The sequence below is a fragment of the Heterodontus francisci genome, chromosome 23, assembly GCF_036365525.1.
Source record: "Heterodontus francisci isolate sHetFra1 chromosome 23, sHetFra1.hap1, whole genome shotgun sequence".
In the NCBI taxonomy this organism is placed as follows: domain Eukaryota; kingdom Metazoa; phylum Chordata; class Chondrichthyes; order Heterodontiformes; family Heterodontidae; genus Heterodontus; species Heterodontus francisci.
Window position 1 is genome coordinate 61,926,610 of NC_090393.1, and position 21,929 is coordinate 61,948,538.

Genomic DNA, 21,929 nt, shown 5'->3' on the forward strand with positions numbered 1-21,929 from the left:
TGGATCTGTAGTGGAACACTCAAGTGTGCTATCTTTTCTTTTCTAGACTAAACTTTCTGATACTTTATACTTTTTTCCTATTGGGTAGGTTTGATTCATGGGCAGGCATGGCTCTGGCCCGAGCCAGTCGTATCCAGGACAAGCTGAATTCAAATGAGTTGAAGAGTGATGGGCCTATCTGGAAGCACTCTGTTGCTGTTCTGAACTGTTTTAAGCGAGCACTGGAGATAGACAGTTCCAATCTGTCACTGTGGATTGAATATGGCTCCATGTCCTATGCACTGCACTCATTTGCCTCCCGTCAGCTAAAACAGTGGAAAATGGAATTGCCATCAGAAGTCGTACAACAGGTAGGAATCTAAATCTATTTGTACTAGTGTCACAATGTCAGTAAGAGAAGCGTAACAACTCCATGGAGAAATTGGAAATAGGAGTTTTGTATGTAAATTGCCTCATAGCTTCCTTTATAATATTTGTTATCTAAGTCATTACTGTTGTTTGTCCAGCTTTGTTCCTGTGTTGTATACTTAACTTAAAGCTACAGATCAGCAGATATTTATATATTTGAGTGACATGAAGGGGGACTGCTGCCGTAGGCCCTGTTAACATTCAACTGTTAGTCAACCTCCTTCCTTTGAGTAAGCATAGGACACTTGATGGTGGAGTTTACAGTACCTACTTTATTGAACTATAGTGTAGGTGATTGGCCTAACTGTGCACAAAGAGTGGCATTTCATAGTTCAATTTTTCGAGCCCTCTGAAGAACTGTTGAAACCATATTCCTTTATACACCATATTTTGTCTACATCAAAGGTGCATGTCACAGATAAGACCTCATGATGTATCTGTTCTTAAATCCTTTGAAACCAGTCTATTCACGTAAACAGTTGCAGTTGTTTACTTCAAAACTACTTCTCACAAACAAGTCTTCCTGACTTAACTGGTCCTGAATCCTTTGAAGAGTAGGCTTTATTAGCAGGATTTTTCCTATACTGTAGTTAATAGATCCCTCTACCAATGCTTATTACCTTAGCCACTAAAGTTATACTTCAACCATGTGTGGCTGGTGTCATTACTGCTGCATATTTCATACACAAGCACTTCTGATCTATAACCTGGAGACGCTAAGAAAGAAGACAAGCCATGCTTCCTTCTCCTGACACTTCAAAGCCACCTATTTGTCTTGGAAAGCCTGTTGTTCCAAAATACAAGGAAGGATGTTTGATTATTAACCCTTAACTCCCCAAGAAGTCGAACATACAACTCTCCAGGTTGTCCAACCCCATTAATGATGCCACTGGAGTAGAAGTTAGATGGCAAAGGGCGGATTCTGCAGTCAGTCTATGCTTCCAGATTGCTTTTGATTAGCAGTTGAAGCATGAAACTGAGATGTAACAATTTAGACTTTCTATTAAGACAATGTAAGATCTGCATTGCTCTATTGTAGGCTATGGAGTGTGATCTTTTGGCCAGCTGTGATCAAAACTTTTTCTTTGGAGTAAATATTTGGTTAGGTGGACGCACAGATATAATTTGTATATGAGATGCAATGCAAAAGCTGTGTGACTGGCTCTTGCAATGAGTCAATTTAAGTTGGAACAACATGGTAGTTCCATGCATATAATACCCCACATATCTGCTAGGTCTTAACACCAGTCCTCAGCCAAAATGCTGGACACACATTTGCTGCTGCATGTGGCCCTGGGCCTAATTATTCGAGGTGGATCCTAGCAGTACACCATTGCAGGGTATATCTGTATCCCAAATTTGCATGTCTGTCAGAATGAGCCATGGTCCAGACTTAGTCATTCATTTCATGATCAGAGGGAGATCTCAGGGCTCAGTAGCACAACTCAAATATAATGTAAAATGAGGAGGGAAGAGATATGGGTTGTTTCACTGGAGAAATGTCGGAAAAGTTGCATGATGCTTTAACCCTTAATACTGGACCCTTCCGTTTTTATTCTCTAGCAAAGCCATGGGACATTCTAATGTGGAAACTTAATTGTTAAGCTGCACTATCTCCAGACATTGCTGGTTAGATCAGGATAGTTTGGTACTTGGTAAAATGTGCTGCCACCTACTTTTTACAGTGCAATCTTCACTTGTTAGGAGTAAAATATGAGCAGAACACTTCTGTTGCAGTTTCCAGCAGGTGTTTTAATGGTTGATAAACTAACAAGAAGAATTGAAGATCGATTTATTTTCAGCTTTGAACTATAATGCTTTGCATGTTGTGGATGGCTTCAACACTGAAGTTATGAACGTTACTCTTCAATTCTCTGCTTGATCATTTCCATTAAATATGAAAAATAGCAACATTGAAAACAAGCTGAATGTACAATAAGTAAGAGTGACCTGACAGGTGCACCGATTATGATCTGCTCTTCAGTCTTGGCCAGTGTTTCTCAATCAGACATATTGCCTCCTTTTCTGCACTTTTAGCCATAGTGACTCCTCTACAAACTTTCCCACAATATTCTTTACATAAAAATCCCTTAAATGTTTGGAAGAAACTGTCAAGTGCAGTAGTAAACACAGCTGCATTGGGATGTTCAGAATGTAATTGAATGTTACGATGGACAAATTAAAGAGAGAGTTGGTTGAATATTTGGAGAAAAGTTGGAGTGGTATTAAATATGCTGTTTCCTAGGCACTGGACCAGACTATTTTCTTCTGCCATTTCCTTTGCCATCAACATTATCCCACGACCAAGCACACCTTCCCTTTCTCCCCCCTTTTCATTTTCCAAAGAGACTGTTTTCTCTGTGCTACCATGGTTTGCTATTCCATTATTCCTACTTCCAGCAGTTCTCTCCCTGAGAAACAGAGTTTTTGGAGGGTTGTAGCGCGAGAAGGTACCAGAGATAAGGAGCAGTGAGGCCACGGAGGAACTTTAATAAAAAGATGAGAATTTTAAAGTTGAGTTATTACGACTGTTGTAGGTCAATTATGGCAGGTGGGTGAGTGGGATTTTGTTTGAGACCAATTATAAAAATACTGTGGTTACAAGAGCAGGTCAGAGGCTGGGAATTCTGCAGTAAGTTACTGCTGCAACAACACAAGAAGCTTGGCACCATCCAGGACAGAGCAGCCCACTTGATCGGCACCCCATCCATCATCATAAACATTCACTCTCTCCACCACTGGCGCACCATGGCTGCAATGTGTACCATCTACAAGATGCACTGCAGCAATTCGCCAAGGCTCCTTCAACAGCACCTTCCCAACCCGTGAACTCTACCACCTAGAAGAACAAGGGCAACAGACACGAGGCCACCACCACCTGCACGTTCCTCTACAAGTCACACACTATCCTGACTTGTAACCATATTGTCATTCCTTCACTGTTGCTGGATCAAAACCCTGGAACTCCCTCCCTCCCTTACAGCACTGTGGGTATACCTAGACCACCTTTCGGGAGCAGAGTGGACAGGAGCGGACCTGTGGGGAGAACACCGAGAGAAGAGCATTAATTGAGCCCGAGGATCGTGGCCCAGTCACTTACCTTCCGGGAGCGGAGAGGAGTCAAGACGCGCCGGAGTTTGAAAACAAAGTGAGCAGTGACATCACAGGAAAGCTGCAAGGTGATTGGTTGGTGAGTAACTGCTGTTAGGGGATAACTCTAAATAGCTGGGTAAATAACAAAAAATAAAGGGAAAGGTCTACTTTTTTTTTTCAGTATAGTAGGTAGTTTTTTTTTTAGGCAATCAAGGTCCCTAGTGTAAATAATCTAATTTTTGGGTAACTTAAGGGGATAAATTAAGGGTAAGTCATGGCAGGGCAGCTCGGTAGCGTGGAGTGCTCCTCCTGTGCAATGTGGTAAGTTAGGGACACTTCCAGTGTCCAGGGCGAACACGTGCAGGAAGTGTCTCCAGCTGCAGCTACTCGAAATCCGCATTTCGGATCTGGAGTGGTGGCTGGAGACACTGTGGAGCATCCGCGAGGCTGAGGTCATTGTGGATAGCACGTACAGGGAGGTGATCACACTGCAGGTAAAGACTGCTCAGGCAGAAAGGGAATGGGTGACCACCAGGCAGAGTAGAAGAACTAGGCAGGTCGTGCAGGAGTCCCCTGGATCCATCACCCTATCTAACAGATTTTCAACTTTGGATACTGTTGGGGGAGATAGCTTCTCAGGGGAATGCAGCAAGAGCCAAGTCTGTGGCACCACGGGTGGCTCAGCTGCACGGGAGGGGAGGAAAAGGAGTGGGAGAGCTATAGTGATAGGGGATTCTATCATAAGGCGTACAGATAGGCGTTTCTGGGGCTGCAAATGTGACTCCAGGATGGTATGTTGCCTCCCTGGTGCTAGGGTGAAGGATGTCACGGAGCAGCTGGAGGACGTTCTGAAGGGGGAGGGTGAACAGTCAGAGGTCGTGGTACACGTTGGTACCAACGACATAGGTAGAAAGAGGGATGAGGTCCTGCAACAAGAATTTAGGGAGCTAGGTAGCAGATTAAAAAGCAGGACCTCCAAGGTTGTAATCTCTGGATTGCTCCCAGTGCCTCGTGCTAGCGCGTATAGGAATAGGAGGATAGAGCAGACGAATGCGTAGCTGAGGAGATGGTGCAGGAGGGAGGGCTTTAGTTTCCTGGATCACTGGGTCTGTTTCTGGCAAAGGTGGGACCTCTACAAGTTGGCCGGGTTGAACCGGAATGGGACCAACATCCTTGCTGGGAGGTTTGCAAGTGGTGTTGTCCGGGGGGGCGGGGGGGTTAAACTAGTTTGGCAGGGGGATGGGATACAGAGTAGAGGTACAGTAGGGGGTGATGCACAGTCAAATGTAGAAGAGAAATATTAAGTCAGTCTGGAAGGCAGAGAAAATATAGACCTGTTAAGGCACAAGTGAAAAATGTAAGGTTGGATTGCATCTATTTTAATGCAAGGAGTCTTACAAGTAAGGCAGATGAATTGAGGGCATTGATTAGCACATGGGAATACGACATGATTGCTATTGGAGAGACGTGATTGAGGGAGGGGCAGGACTGGCAGCTCAATATTCCAGGATATAGAATCTTCAGGCGCGACAGGGGAGGGGATAAAAGAGGAGGTGGCACTGCACTGTTGATCAAGGAGTCAATTACTGCAGTAAAGGGGGATGATATCTTAGAAGGTTCCTCAAATAAGGCCATATGGGTAGAACTTAACAAAAAGGGGGCAATCACTTGGCTTGGAGTGTACTACAGGCCTCCAAACAGTCAGGGAGAGATAGAGGAGCAGATATGTAGGCAAATCATAGAGAGGTGTAAAAATAATAGGGTCATAATAGTAGGGGATTTCAACTTCCCCAATATCAACTGGGATAGTCTTCGTGCAAAAGGCTTAAAGGGGGCGGAATTCTTAAAATGCATACAGGAGAGCTTTTTGAGTCAGTACGTGGAAAGTCCTACAAAAGAAGGGGAGGTACTGGACCTAATCCTAAATGAAGCTGGACAAGTGGTAGAAGTGTCAGTGGGGGAGCATTTCAGGGATAGTGACCATAAGTCTAAGATTTAAGGTAGTTATGGAAAAGGACAAAGAGAGATCGGAAATAAAGGTACTGAATTGGGGGAAGGCCGCTTTCAATACGATAAAACAGGATCTGGCCAAAGTGGACTGGGAGCAGCTACTTGTAGGAAAGTCTACATCAGGCCAGTGGGAGTCATTCAAAAAGGAAATAGTGAGAGTTCAGAGCCAACATGTAGCGGTTAAGGTAAAGAGTAGGACCAATGAGTCCAGGGAACCCTGGATGTCAAGGGATAAAGAGGATTGGATAAGGAAAAAAAAGGAGCTTTATGGCAGATTCAGAGCGCTGAAAACTGTGGAGGCCCTAGAGGAGTATGGAAAGTGTAGGGGGGTGGGGGAGGGGGTACTTAAAAAAAAAAAGTAATTAGGAGAGTGAAGAGAGAACGTGAAAAAGCACTGGCAGACAAGGTAAAGGAAAATCCCAAGGTGTTTTACAAGTATATTAAGGACAAGAGGATAACCAGGGAAAGAGTAGGGCCCATTAGGGACCAAAATGGCAATGTGTGTGGAGCCAGAGGACATAGGTGAGATTTTAAATGATTACTTTTCATCTGTGTTCACTATGGAGAAAGACGATGTAGGTGTAGAGATCAGGGAGGTGGAGTGTGATATACCTGAACATATTAACATTGAAAGGGAGGAAGTATTAGTTGTTTTATCAGGCTTAAAAGTGGATAAATCCCCAGGCTCGGATGAGATGTATCCCAGGCTGCTATGTGAGGCAAGGGAGGAGCTAGCAAGGGCTCTGACACAAATTTTCAAATCATCTTTGGTCACTGGAGAGGTACCAGAGGATTGGAGGGCAGAGAATGTGGTACCATTATTCAAGAAGGGTAGCAGGGATAAACCAGGTAATTACAGGCCAGTGAGTCTAACATCAGTGGTTGGGAAACTATTGGAAAAATTCTGAGGGATAGGATTAATCTCCACTTGGAGAGGCAGGGATTAATCAGGGATAGTCAGCATGGCTTTGTCAGGGGGAGATTGTTTCTAACTTGATAGAATTTTTGGAGGAGGTGACGAGATGTGTTGATGAGGGTAAAGCAGTTGATGTAGTCTAAATGGACTTCAGTAAGGCTTCTGATAAGGTCCCGCATGGGAGATTGGTTAAGAAGTTAAGGGCCCATGGATCCAGGGCAATGTGGCAAATTGAATCCTAAGTTCACTTAGTGGCAGGAGGCAGAGGATAATCGTCGAGGGTTGTTTTTGCAAGTGGAAGCCTGTGACCAGTGATGTACCCTAGGGATCGGTGCTAGGAACCTTGATGTTGGTGGTGTACATTAATGATTTAGACTTGAATATAGGAGGGGTATGATCAGTAAGTTCGCAGATGACACGAAAATTAGTGGTGTCGTAAATAGTGAGGAGGAAAGCCTTAGGTTACAGGATGATATAGATGGGCAGAGCAGTGGCAAATAGAATTTAATCCTGAGAAGTGTGAGGTAATGTATTTTTGGAGGACTAACAAGGCAAGGGACTACAATGGATGGTAGGACCCTAGGAAGTACAGAGGGCCAGAGGGACCTTGGTGTACTTGTCCATAGATCACTGAAGGCATCATCACAAGTAGATAAGGTGGTTCGGAAGGCATATGGGTTACTTGCCTTTATTAGCCGAGGCATAGAAAATAAGAGCAGGGAGGTTATGATGGAGCTGTATAAAATGTTAGTTAGGGCACAGCTGGAGTACTGTGTACAGTTCTAGTCGCCACACTATAGGAAGGATGTGATTGCACTGGAGAGAGTAGAGGAGATTCACCAGGATGTTGCCTGGGCTGGAGCATTTCAGCTATGAAGAGAGACTGAAAAGGCTAGGGTTGTTTTTCTTAGAGCAGAGAAGGCTGAGGGGCGGGGGGGGGGGGGGGGGGACCTGATTGAGGTATACAAAATTATGAGGGGCATTGATAAGTTAGATAGGAAGAAACTTTTTCTCTTAGTGGAGGGGTCAATAACCAGAGAGCATAGATTTAAGGTAAGGGGCAGGAGGTTTAGAGGGGATTTGAGGAAAAATGTTTTAACCCGGAGGGTGGTTGGAATCTGGAATGCACTGCCTGAAGAGGTGGTAGAGGTAGGAACCCTCACAACATTTAATAAGTATTTAGATGAGCACTTGAAACGCCATAGCATACAAGGCTATGGGCCAAGTGCTGGAAAATGGGATTCGAATAGTTAGGTGCTTGATGGCCGGTACAGACACGATAGACCGAAAGGCCTGTTTCTGTGCTGTATAACTCTATGACGTGGACTGCAGCAGTTCAAGCAGGCAGCTCACCACAACCTTCACAAGGGCAATTAGGGATGGGCAACAACTGCTGGTCTTGCCAGCGATGCTCGCCTCCCACAAATGAATTTTTTAAAAAAAGGACACTGGCAGCCAAGTTTTGGATGAGCTAAAGTTTATAGAGGGTGGGGTGGGGGCTTGCTGAAGAGCATTGGAATAGACAGGTCTGGAGGTGATAAATGCATGGATAAGGGTTTCCATGGCAAGTGGGCTGAGGTGAGGGTGGAGGCAATCAACATTATGGAGATGGAAGTAGGTGTTTTTTGATTTATGAACCTGGTTGAATTTTCTGAAGAGGTGACTAAACTAGTGGACTGGGAATGTCTGTGGATGTTATTTATATGGACTTCCAGAAAGCATTTGATAAAGTCTTTCATTAGAGACTGTTAGCTAAAGTTGAAGCTCATGGAATTGAAAGTTTGCAACTAATCTGAGCAGCAGGAGACAGAGAATAGGGATAATGTACAGGTACTCTAATTGGGAAAAAGTGACTAGTGGTGTCCTGCAAGAATCTGTGTTAGTGCCTCAACTGTTCATCATATTTATTAATGGCCAAGATGATGGTATAGAAAACCACCACAGTAAATGTTTTTGTTATACGGGTTTTAACCCCTTTGTGTTTTATTTGTCAAATAAACAGACAGCAACAGGTTTTCTTGTACATTTAAATCAGATGATTATTTATTGAGAAATATGCCTTATCCTGAAATTGTCGCAACCACACCCACTCTCTCACTTACTTGCGCACATGCGCACACACAGGAAGAGACAGATAGAGAGGAAAAGGGGGTAAGTGGTTTCAAGTGAGGTAGATTTTGGGGTGCACGGTAACCTGTTAAACCTTCTCGGAGGTCAGTTTCTTCTTTAAAGTTGCAGGCTGGATTGTTTTATAGATTTCTCTTTTGGTTAAAATTTCAGTCTGGAGACGGGATCACTTTCAGTTTTCTGCTGTACAAGTTGAAGTGTAGAGCTCACAGTAGGGCATCTTTTTGGCTTGCTGATTTTCTCCCAGCTGGACAGACTTTCATGATGTTTTGTCCTGATTCTTTTTCAAAATGGCCTCACATCTTGCCTCTGTTGGGAAACATAGATCTTCCTCCCTGTGGTGATCGGCAGTGGCTCAGTATGTGGCTAGTTCATGCCTTCTTTGTTTCAGAAGAACCCATTCAATTCAAAAATGTTTCAGGATGGGTGTAATTGACACCTTCTAGCTTAGATTGTATCCTTCTGTCCTTGCCAGAAAGTAAGACAATTTCAATATAAAAGGCTAGATCTTTTGACCTTCGGTGGCCATTTTGAAACACATTGTCCACTTTTTTTAAAAGTCCATTTTTATAACTCTTCAGTTGGAGATTTTGTATTTTCACTCGCTGCGCTTCACGTGAGCGTAACAGCCATATATCCAAGTTTGCCGATGACACAAAGATAGGCGGTATTGTAAGCAGTGTAGATTAGATTAGATTAGAGATACAGCACTGAAACAGGCCCTTCGGCCCACCGAGTCTGTGCCGACCATCAACCACCCATTTATACTAATCCTACACTAATCCCATATTCCTACCAAACATCCCCACCTGTCCCTATATTTCCCTACCACCTACCTATACTAGTGACAATTTATAATGGCCAATTTACCTACCAACCTGCAAGTCTTTTGGCTTGTGGGAGGAAACCGGAGCACCTGGAGAAAACCCACGCAGACACAGGGAGAACTTGCAAACTCCACACAGGCAGTACCCAGAATTGAACCCGGGTCGCTGCAGTGCTAACCACTGTGCCGCCCTATTTTGTAGTGATACTAATTGATTAGGTGAATGAGCAAAACTGTTGTAAATGGATTTGAAAGTAGGCAAAGGTGAGGCCATCCACTTTGGACCTAAAAAGGATGGAACAGGGTAATTTCTAAATGGTGAAAAGTTAGGAACAGTGGAGATGTGAAGAAATTTGAGGGTCCCGGTACATAGATCATTGAAATGTCATGAGCAGGTACAGAAAATAATCATCAAGGCTAATGGGATGCTGGCCTGTATATCTTAGGGGCTAGAATACTAGGATAGAAGTCATGCTTCATCTACACAAAGCCCTGGTTAGACCTCACCTGGAGTATTGTGTGTGTTCTGGGCACCACATCTTAGGGAGGATATATTGGCCTTGAAGGAAGTACATCATAGGTTTGCCAGAATGATGTCTGGACTAGGTGAGTTAAATTTTAAGGAGAGATTACATAGACTAATGTGGTACTTCCAATAATTTAGAAGGCTAAGGAATGATTTGATCAAAGTTTTCAAGATATTAAGGGGAACAGTTAGGGTAGAGAAAGAGAAACTATGCCAACTCTGAGGCCATTCTACAGGCACCTTGTACCACAGGGGCAGCTTCTTCCCATGGGCATTCATTAAACTGTTCTACTGGGTCTTTCAAGCCACCACCTGTGATGCATGCAGGAGCAGTCAGTCACTTCCCACATACGTAACGAGCAGGTGATGGGCCTTCATTAATTTCCCTATGGAAAGGAGGCATCACTTAGGGGACAAGTGCTGCACTGCTCAACCTCTTGCTCACAGACTCAGAATTGTGTTTATTGTTTAATTTTTGCCTAACATTTCTTTTTCACCTGTCTCAACCTGCCAAATCTTTAAAATTAATTTTGAATCTTTATAAAGGCTGAAACAATGTTTGCCACCATATGCAGCAATTTACATTTTTAAGTGCACAACTTTACACTTGAACTGCTGGCCCAATTTTTCATGTCCCCAGCTCCCTCAGGATAGCAGCTCATACACTGCAGAAGTAGTGCTGGGTGTTATGCTAATTATTCAAATGAGCTGACGCAGCACAATTGGACCACATACTGTGGGCTTGCTTGGACCTCCTGCTCCTGGCGCAGCTTTTGAGGTTCTTAGAAAACTGGGGCTTGTAAATCTCACTATAACACAGTGCTCAGAGAGAAATCCTGTATAATCGACGGATGCCAACTTTCAGATAAGATGTTAAACTGAGGCCCTGTCTGCCTTCTAGGTGATTATGAAACTTCCTATGGCGCTATTTAGAGAACAGCAGAAATCACCTCCCAGTATCCTGTCCAATATTTCTCCTTCGAACAACATAATTCTTAAAGAAAATAATTAGCTGGTCAATTATCTCTTGCTGTGTGTGGGATCTTACTACGCAGAAAATAGCTACCATGTTTCCCTACACTACAAAATTGACAATAGTTGCCTGTGAAGCACTTTGGAATGTCCTGAGGTTGTGATAGGCCTTATATATTTTTTTAATGTAGGAGATGCAGTACCTGCCCACTTACCCCCCACTACACAGTTGTTCAGAACCCCAAACACTCCTGCTACATGAGACTGCAGTTTATGTGTATGTCGTCTAATTTGGTACGCGATATTTGCTGCTCATGGTGTAGCCTCCTCTGTCGAGGAAACCAAATGCAAATTAGTGACTATTTTGCTGGACAGCTGCATTCTGTCTGCAAGTGTGATCTGAAGCTACCTGTAGCTTGTCACTTTAATTCTGTTCTCTACTCTCCCCTAATGTCCCCCGCCTCGCCATTTGCTCTTGTCCTTGGCTTCATACACTGTTCCAGATGTTAGCATTGAATTCCATTGGAACTGTATCTATACTTCTGGGTGTCCTGTAACCGTCTGGTCTGAACGTTAACTGTAGGCTTCAGTTATAGTCTAATTTGCAAATCTGTTTTAATTTCATACCTGATGCCCAGATGTTCTGTATTTTCCATCTTCCATCTTCTTGCATTTCCCCAGACTTTCTATTTCTGTGGTTAATTACACATCCTTTGTTTTTTCGTATCAGTGCTTCTGTTATTATTGACTGAGATGTTATGCTACATCCTTCCACTCATGTAATAAATATATCTATCTTTAAAAAATCCATTTTCTGATCATATTCATATATCTGTCCTCTTTTTCAGTTCTATGGATTCACAGCCAAAACATAAACCTTTCTGTTCCCCCTTGCAAATGCTGACTGACATGCCGTTGCTTGCAAAATTTTGTGTTTTTGTCTGCTTTTTGTTCAAATTTTATCTGCTTCAATTTTGGGGAGAGGATCATGAATCATGGCTACAACTCTGGTTGTCTGTTGGAAAGTGCTGTGCAGTCGTCCCTTACTGTTTAAATAAAGGATACCTCATAGCTGTTCGTGAATTACAAGACTATAATCCAGTCATTAGTGTTTGGCAATGTGGTTTTGAAGGATTGAGTTTGGGTGGATTACTTTTGTTGCTTGAACAACCGTCCAGTATTTATAATATTTAATGGGTAGCAATTCTTTATTATCTTTGATATTTGATTGCTTTGCTCTGGCTGTCTTAGAGGGAATGTTGCAAGCACTCTTCTTTGGGTGAGGCAGGGAGGTTTTTTCTTTCACAATTACAGTACTCGGAATAAGACAGCTGATACCGAGCTCCTGTGATTTCTGTATCTGGATCCAGCAGAAGGAGAGATGCTGATTCTACCCTTAACAGTCTAATGGATAGTGTTATGAAAGTGCTTTAATTTTTTTAAAATATTTTATTTTTTTAAGGACTTGTGTTCAAACTGAAAAGATTCCTTGGATTTTTTTTTAACCAAGTTCACTGAAAGGACACTTGTTTGAAAGCAACTTGTGCTGGAAAGTATGTGCTTTGGGCTCAGTAAATAACAGAACCCTGGTGACCTGGGGAAAAATGGTTACAGAGAAGCCACATGTCAAGGTTTGTGGAGGTCAGGAGGTCGACTCTGTGTTTGGGGTTTGACATTGTTTTCAGTTTCGTTGTGAACTGCTTGAAGACATTTGATGTTTTCCCTGCCAAGATAAAAGAAACCACCCAGCTCACCTCTTTACCTCTTTGAATAAATCCTGCAAAGATCCAGTGTGGGAGAGCTCCTGAGAAGCTGGAAAAAAAGTCCTGCGGTTCAACTATGTGCTGGTGGAAAACCCGGATGCCACATTTCTCCTAGAAAGCCTACTAGAATAATTTTCACCATCTCCAGAAAGAACTGCTTCTGAAACAATCCCTGTGACCAGTCTCCATATATCCGGATGCCAGACCAAAAAAAGGGACAACTGACATCCTTCCATTTTTTTTCCATCAAGAATTAGCAAGTATTTGGCCAAAGTAGTCTTTTTTTTGTCTTTTTGTAACAGACCTCTGCAGAGAGAATTTCTGTATTTTTTTCCAGTATGTGTGTGTGTAATTGAGGAATTTAAAAAGGGAGCGTTCATATTTTAATTTGTGTGTTAATGCTTTGCTTCGTTATTGGTTAAGCCTTGGTTCATAATAAACTGATAATTTTGTTGTTTATTAAAGAAACCTGGTTGGTGTATTTTATACTGGGATAAAAAATAGAGTATATGATTGACTGTATCAGTAACCGGGTAAACAGGTTGTGACCTGTGGAGAAATGGAACTAGAAAAGACAGTGCACTCCTTCCGTCTCAGTCGTACCAATAGTTCAACACCAGTCACTGCATTTCCAGAGTAACTCTTTACATGGGAAGCACTTTGTGTCATCTCTGAAAGTTGTGGTCAGATGCTACAGTAAGTACTGTCACAGCATTGACTTTCCCTGAAGTGACATTCCCATAATAATGACATAGTATGATTATGGAACTTGGAGAGTAGAAACCATGGAATGCAAGACCTTTCCTAAGTTAATTTTGACATGAATCACAGGGTTATGTCTTTGACTATAATTTCAAATCAGTATAAAAAGCTTTCTTTTCAATATTTATTCTTCTGGTATCTGGTGCATCCCTTCTCATGTCCCATTCATATGTGACTGAGGGGACTGACAGGTAATGTGCTGCTGAGGCTCCTACCAGCAGTGATGTGCAACTAGGTTCATGAAGGTGAATGAATGCGTCTTGTGTCTTCTCATTCAGTGTCAAAATATACTTAATATCCTGCCTGGGGTTGGGATCTTGCTATTTAGGACCAGTGGTCACTGAGATGATTTAAAATGTTAGATTTATGACATTCACTTTCATTGTTGTGTGTCACAGATGGAAGAGCGTAGGGACAGCATGCTTGAGACAGCCAAGCAATGTTTTCTATCAGCGACACATTGTGAAGGAGATGGCGATGAGGAGGAGTGGCTCATTCACTATATGTTGGGCAAAATAGCAGAAAAGCAGAAACAGCCACCTAAGGAATACTTGGAACATTACAAGCAGGTCAGTGTGGATCTTGGTCTCCTGTCATTTCTTGTGTAATGTTAGTATACCTGATATCAATGGAGCGTTGTCTTACTATAACCAAAGAACACTGAAGTGAATTCAGTAAAGTCATGAATAGTGGCATGACTTCCAATAGTGATTGACCCTGTTACTGTGTTCTCATTAGGCATTTTCTACAAAGCCCTTGTGTATTAAAAATGGGAGAGCTTGCTCTTGATGCCCTGGTCTTTCATTTAGGAGGCTGGTCTTGTATACCAATTGAATCTAAACAATCTTGTGTTTTGAGGACAGACTAACTTTTCTTAAAATTTATCTGCAAAACAACATAATGCTTCATAGGATTTCCTTGAGTATCCTGATGAAACACTATGTCTGGTAAATGCCAAGCTCTAAGGTAATGCTTACATTCTCTTTACACTCTGTTATCATTGCTGTAGAAACTTGTACACCACCATATCAAGAGTAGCCATCAAATGGACTCTACCTTGTAAACTAATTTCTTCAGATATCTGTCTCCATGGAGTATTCCTTCTATTTCTGCACATAAGTGTTCTAAGTCTAAATTGGAAAAGGTTCCCTTTAGGCAGTCACCTCGGAGGAGGCGAATATTAAAAGGCCAAGAATACAGTGGATTAACTAGCTAATGACCTAACTTGTTTTCTTGGTTCTTGGCAAAAAATGAAAAGGTTTTTACAGTAGCTTTGTTCAATGGAAATATGTTGTACATGTTAGTGTGTGTATTTGAATTCCTGTTCTGTATGTCATAATTAAAAGTTTTGGTAATTTTGATCATTTTTGAAATAAAGGTCCATATATTGGACTTGTGTACAAGGGCTTAAATTAGGCTGCAGCCATTGTACTAACTAATGTTGCAATGGTAATGAGGTGATTTCTTTAACCCTTCACTTTATTGAAACGTTCTTGTGGAAATCTACCCGGCAGGAAATATCTGCCTTTGGTCAGAAATAACAATGAGCTGTTTGAAGTCAAGCCACTACACAACTGCAGGATTTACAGCATCTACAAAACAGGACGAAATTAACTTTTATCACAGGATAGAGGTTGATATTTATTCTGTCTAGTATCACTATCACGACGAAATAAGGGGCAGCAGATGACTAGTTTCAAAGTCTCTCTTTATGCTGCTGCCAAGAGCTGCTTGTACAAAGTGAATGTGACTCTCGCACTTACTTTCTGCTTTGAGTCCTCTCACTGATATTTCTTTGAGTTAATGAGATATTTGCCCCATAAAGTGACGGCCCTGTGAGCTGTCAGGGCTAGTGGGTTGAAGGCTAGGTCATTTCCTCACCAAAAGTTTAGAAAGTTCAAGTGAGTCAATACTCATAAACCTCTTGGTTGGTTACACAGAGGACGACAATAGTCTGAGCTGCATATCTATCCAACCATTGATTCAGAAAATGGGATAGAAACCTAAAGGAAGGAAGTTGGAAAAGGGGAAGGGAATGGGCAATTCCTGCCCTTTGTGTAATTTGCTTTTTTAAAAATAAACACATAACCATTTTTAGAAAGAGGTAGAAGACATTTTACTTAACAAGTCCATCCCTCTTTGATAGATCAACCCTTCCTACCTGCTTGGCCATTATATACCTCAATCCCATGGCTCTCCAGAAATGCTTTCAGTTGTTTGTTCAACCCCATTTATGCCACTGACCTTAATAGCTTCCCTGGTAATCTATTCCACAGCTCTTTTCACTGAATATTTTTCTTATTCCGACTTTCCCAGATTTTAACTTCTCTTTCAACTTGTGTATTTATCTTTAAAATGACATTTTTTTGTCTGTTATGGCAGTCTAGTCTGTCTGTGTCTCGGTTTCTCATTGGCTAAATCTATCTTTCTCCTTTCTGATTAGTTCTCTAATCATTACAGAAGACTTTTCACTCAAAATGCAGCATAAGAATTCTTAAATACAGCTGCCATGTTAGTCTCCTACCTTTCTTTTGGGCCTCCTTATCTCGAGAGACAATGGATACGCGCCATTCCTCTGTATAACCTAGAATAAAATGTATCATTGTAAACTTGCCCATAAACCTGGGTCTAAAAACTCTTTTGTCTCCCACCCCCACAAGAAAACATGTCAGACTTGCATATGTCCTTAGTTACAACTTTCAGGAGTCACCATATGTACAAAGTAATTTGTTTTTGTTTTTATAAAGCTGTCTGTTCTCCTGAAGCCTCAGCTCCTCTCCATCCATGTCATATCTATGGTCCTGGCCCACTTGGGTCTAGTCCTCTGTTTTTGGTCTCCAGTTTGTCGGAATGATGTCTGTGGATCTGCTTGTACTGCATATGCCACTTGGCCGCGGTCTCTGTTTACCCATCTTCGTCAGTAGTAGTCTCCGGTCTGGTGCCAGCTACATTTCAGTGAATGTGAGGAAATGGCAATTCCCTTCAACTACTTACCTTGCCCTAGTTTCTCTTTACTTCGCTTCCATAATATTTTGGTGCAAGTCTGCATCTCACTACTCCCTAAGGTTTGTCCCCACGTGAGGTGAACTAGTTACCTTATAAATGACAGAATTAGAATTCGAAAGCTGCACCACAGAAACGAGTCATTTGGATCCTTAAGTCTTTGCCGGTGTTTTTCTCCCCATGAGCCAGAGTCTAATCCGACTTCTTTCCAAGGCCTTTTAATATTACTCTTTTTCAAATATTTCTTTTCTAAGCAACTATCTAATTCCCATTTAAAGGTACTCCTAGACTTTGCCTTAGCAAAGGTTTGTGGCTGAGAGTTCCAGTCTAACTACCATCACCCTCTGCGAATACTTTCTTCTAACGTCCCTTTGATTCTTTTTGTCATTATCTTAAATTTATGCCCCTTGCTATTGCCTCAGTAACCAGTAGAAACAATGAACCACTATTTACCTCTTTATAATCTTAAAGAACTTTATCAGATTACTCCTTTTTAGCTCCAGTGATAAAGCTCTAACTTCATAAGTCTCTCTTCATAATTGTAATCCCTCAACTCTAGTAACATTCCAGTGAATCTACGCCAATGGTTCTCAAACTGGGGTCCATAGAGACTTTACAGGAGATGAGCGAAATAATGTGAATGGGACTCGTTACTGTGATGGCGTGGGTTGGGCATGTGCTGTTGGCTAATATTTTCTCTGTTCACTTGAGCAACGCAGTCATGAGCCTGTGCAACGCTAGAAGCAGACATGTAACCTAATTGGCGGGGCCTCAGACTGACTGAATATTCTCAGAGAGGGGATGAGAGGCCCCAGAAACACAGGAAATGGATACAGTGTGGCTGGGGGAGGGTAGGAAGGAGCCACCACATCAGCCTTGTCCAGGGGCCTGGAATGACCATCAAACTGAGCTTTGCTCACCAAGTATAGCAGCTGTACCTGGACTGAAACTACGGTCCCAGTTGTTGGCAGCGTCCCGATGACCATATGCTAGGCAGCGTAACAGTGATATTGCAGCACAGACAAGCTGGTTAAATAGCAGAGGGAGAGGAAAAAAACCCTGAAACACTCAGAAACTGTGCAGTGAGTAGGTGGGTGGTGGAGGATTACATTGTGCAGAGTCCAGCACACCAGGATCATTCTAGAGACGCTGCCTAGTTCATACTCAAGGGTGCTTCCAGGTCTGTCCATGCATTTGAAATATGCAGTGTGCCTATAGTTTGCTCAGGGATGCAGCTGGTTGTCATGTGGCTTTCGTTGTATTCTCCTGGTCCTCATTGGTTGGGTTCCTCATTTGTGTCATCAGTCATGTTTTAGGTGGAATAAAAACAAGAAATGCTGGAAATACTCAGCAGGTCTGGCAGCATCTGTGGAGAGCGAAGCAGAGTTAACATTTCAGGTCAGTGACTCTTCATCAGCACTCTGCTTCTCTCTCCACAGATGCTGCCAGACCTGCTGAGTATTTCCAGCATTTCTTGTTTTTATTTCAGATTTACAGCATCTGCAGTATTTTGCTTTTATGTTTTAGGTGGATATCCCTTGTCTTACAGCCGGCTGGTAAGTCTGCTTGCGGTGTGAAAAGATCAGGCAAGGTGGACTGCCGCAGGACGAAAGCATCATGGCAGCTCCCGGGAATCTTGCGCACGCCTGCATAAAGATCTTTTTGTGGTTGCAAATCAACTACATGTTGGTGGAGTGGAAGCCTTTGTGGTTGATGAATATTCCTGGGTGATCTGGGAGTGCTTTAATTGCCACACGCACTCAGTCGATGGCGCCCTGCACTTGTGGGAAGCCAGCCAGAGAGACAAACCCGAGCACCTGCTCATTCTGATTAACAGGAAAAGTTAACAAATATGCCTTCAGTTGCCTATCTTCTGCTGACTGTGCGATCCTGCAAATGTCTCTGGCAGAACCCTGGAAGGATCCAGAGGCAACGAATTGGAGGGCGGTGGTGACTTTGACAGTGACAGGTAAAACATGGTCACCACGTCCGCTTGGCAGCAGATCTTGTTCCAGCATGCTGCCAATGTCTGCCACCACATGACTCAAGACCCTAAAGCACTTGAGACCACTGGTGTTCTGACATGTCCAGGAAGCTTATGCTCTGCCTGTAGGCTCTGTGAACCGGGTATGGTCTCCTGCAAGCTACACCTCTCTGCTGATCCTCTCTCTCCTGTAGAGCCACAGGTCTGTGAAGGGAAAGCTGGTGGTGCTCCTGCTGCTGCTGATGCTGGTCGTCTTAGCCCTCATCTGAGGTCCAAAATAACACGGGATAAGCAACACCCATGATGATCTGATAGATTAGAGCTCCAAAGTTCAGATCAGATGTACAAACCTCCAAAGTTGTCAGTTACCTCTCATAAACAGGCAAGAAAGCAGCTGTGAGGTTTCAGTACTTAACTGGCATAGATCCATGTCATGTATTCAACCCTCTCAAGTGCTGCTGTGTTCTCACCTTGCTTTCACTGGCCAGTTTTAGGAAGCCTGGGAAACTTGTGACCCACAATTAGATTGCAAATTCCATGTTAATATTGCTGTAATTGACTGATTTCATATATTCAGATTGACAACCCACCTTTCCCAAGGGGCTTGCTTGCATATATCCCAACACACTGCAGTTAAATGTGCAAGTCGATGGGTTGGAGCCAGCTTTCTGACGTACTGTCAGTTCCCCGGTTTTAGCACCCTATCAGCTCTAAACCTATGCTTTCCTGCACATTAAAATTCTCCCCCCCCAACCCCACAACCATGTGACAATTGGGCCTGATTATATTTTTCGGGCTCATTGTGTTAGTGTTTTGACTAGTCCAAGATGAGAAATTAGTTCTTTTTATTTGTTCTTAGGATGTGAGTGCCATTGACAAGGCCAGCATTTATTGTCCATTCCTAATTGCCCTTGAGAGGGTGGTGGTGAGCCACCGCCTTGAACCACTGCAGTCCTTGTGGTATAGGTACACCCACAGTGCTGTTAGGAAGGGAGTTCCAGGATTTTGACCTAGTGATAGCGAAGGAAAGACGATATAGTTCCAAGTCAGGATGGTGTGTGTTCCTAATGGTGAAGCTTTTTATCCATTCTAAACAGTATTAACAACAGCTGTGTTCTCATGTTATCTTGGCTCAGTTGTAGCACTCTTGTGTGTTCAAACCTCATTCCAAAGACTTGAGCACATAATCTAGGCTGATACTCTACTGCAGAACTGAGGGACTGCTTACTGTTTCAGGTGCTGTTTCAGGTGCTGAGATTTTAAACCAAGATCCTATTTTACCCTCTTGTGTGGACGTGGAAGGTCCCATGGTACTATTTAAAGAAGTGCAGGGAACCTCTATGGTGTCTGGGCCAAAATTTGTTTTCAACCAACATCACTCAAATAGGTTATCTGATAACTTATTTCATTGCTGTTTGTGGAGCCTTGCTGTACACAAGTTGGATGCCATGTTTCTCTACATTTAAGTAGTTAAGATGCTTATTGCCTGTGAAATACCTTTAGGAAGCTCTGAGTTCATGAAAGGCATTCTCTAAATGCAGGTTTATTTTTGTTTTAATCTACACTGCTTTTTGTCCAGGCCGCACATAACCTACATGAGGATGCAGCGCATTACCCACGGAAGATCCATTACCACAATCCACCAGATCTGGCTATGGAAGCTCTAGAGGTACTGAACCAAATAACAAGCAACCACGATCTCTGGGCTCTGAGTACTTGAATATCTCCTGTGGCTCAAAAATGGTTATTTCAGTGCACAAATATTCTTGGGCTTCCAGTAGATACAGTTGATATAAAATGATTTGGATTGCATTTTAAATCTCCAGAATTAAACAAACATTAATATTTGCATACCCTCAATTGATGAGCTCATTTTTTAAAGCATCTTTCAATGTCAGTTTTCACATCTGGAAGAGATATCAGTGTTCCAGTTGTGCTTTAGACACTATGATCTCAGGAAGATCCGTTGCCTTTTCATTGTTTTTGGTTTGTGGTCTCAGAAAAGACAATGGGACAAAGGCCATTGTGTGATTGGACATTAACGGTGAAAGAAAAATTGAGAATCAATTCTATGTATTCACTGAAACCATCACTGTTTCAATTCTATGAAGTAGTTCTTAGCCCAGTTTTATTATCTCTGCTTCTGCTTCATCCAATAATTGTTGCAGGATGAGGAAATTTCTTGCATTGCATTTAGTAGCCTTTTTAATATTGATTGCTTTTACTGATTCAGTAATGGCATTGTTTTGTGAAAGAAAGCCAGAACTTGAATTGATTCTAAACTTCATAGAAAGTGAAAGACTTCAAATGTGAAGTCTTGTGTCTAGTCTTTGACCATCGTACTGCAGTCACCACATTTTGTTCGAGATGAAAAGCCAATTTGAAAAAAAAGGAATAGTCATTTCAAGAGACCTGTGGCCTTGAGCCAGAAATTTATATTACAGTTGCCCTCTAATTGATCTGAAGAGTTTAAAAGTGCCTGCACTGACCTTTATTTGACTGTTTATACCACTTTTCTATAGGGAGTACTTGAGCAGTGTTTTAATAGTTAAACTTTGACTGGCTGCAAACCTCAGACTGGCTGCATACTAATACATAGTAAAGGTGACAAGATTTTTCATTGCAATATCATTCAATCATAGAATGGTTACAGCACAAAGGAGGCCATTCGTCCTGTCGTGTCTGTGCCAGCTCTCTGGAAGGGCAACTCACCAAATCCCACTCCCCCAACTTTTCCCTGTAGCCCTGCACATTTTTTCACTTCAGATAATTATCCAATTCTCTTTTGAAGCCTCGATTGAATCTGCCCCCACCACACTCTCAGGCAGAGCATTCCAGATCCTAACCAGTCGCTGCATAAAAAAAGCTTTTCTTTGTGACACTATTGCTTCTTTTGCTAATCACCTTAAATTGGTGTCCTCTGGTTGTCGACGCTTCCGCCACTGGGAACAGTTTCTTCCTATCTACTCTGTCCAGACCCCTCATGATTTTGAACACCTCTATCAAATCTCTAATCTTTTCTCCAAGGAGAACAGATCCAGCTTCTCCAATCTATCCATGTAACTGAAGTTCCTCATCCCTCGAACCATTCTCATGAATCTTTTCTGCACCCACTCTAATACCTTCACATCCTTCCTAAAGTGTGGTGCCCATAACTGGATACAGTACTTCAGTTGAGGCTGAACCAGTGTTTTATAAAGGTTCATCATAACTAACTGGCTTTTGTACTCTGTGCCCCTATTTATAAAGCCCAGGATCCTGTATGCTTTATAAACAGCTTTCTCAACCTGGCCTGTCACCTTCAGTGCTTTGTGCACATATACCCCTAGGTCCCTTTGCTCCTGCATCCCCTTTAGAATGTACCCTTTATTTTATATTGCCTCTCCTCGTTCTTCCTACCAAAATGAATCACTTCACACTTCTCTGCATTAACTTTCATCTGCCACTTGTCCACCATTCTACCAGCCTAAGTCCTTTTTATGTTTTTCACAGTTCACAATACTTCCAAGTTTTGTGTCATCTGCAAATTTTGAAATTGT

The 21,929-nt window shown here is 42.4% G+C and overlaps 1 protein-coding gene across 4 annotated transcripts in view; it reads left to right on the plus strand.

Moving 5' to 3' along the window:
- The window catches only part of cabin1 (calcineurin binding protein 1), a 678,888-nt gene that overhangs the window by 115,511 nt on the left and 541,448 nt on the right, over positions 1-21,929 (plus strand). For all 4 annotated transcript variants that reach the window (XM_068055415.1, XM_068055418.1, XM_068055416.1 and 1 more), the window contains 3 exons: positions 89-350; positions 13,802-13,972; positions 19,970-20,059. In XM_068055415.1, coding sequence (XP_067911516.1) covers positions 89-350; positions 13,802-13,972; positions 19,970-20,059 — 523 coding nt within the window. The remainder of the gene's footprint in view (positions 1-88; positions 351-13,801; positions 13,973-19,969; positions 20,060-21,929) is intronic.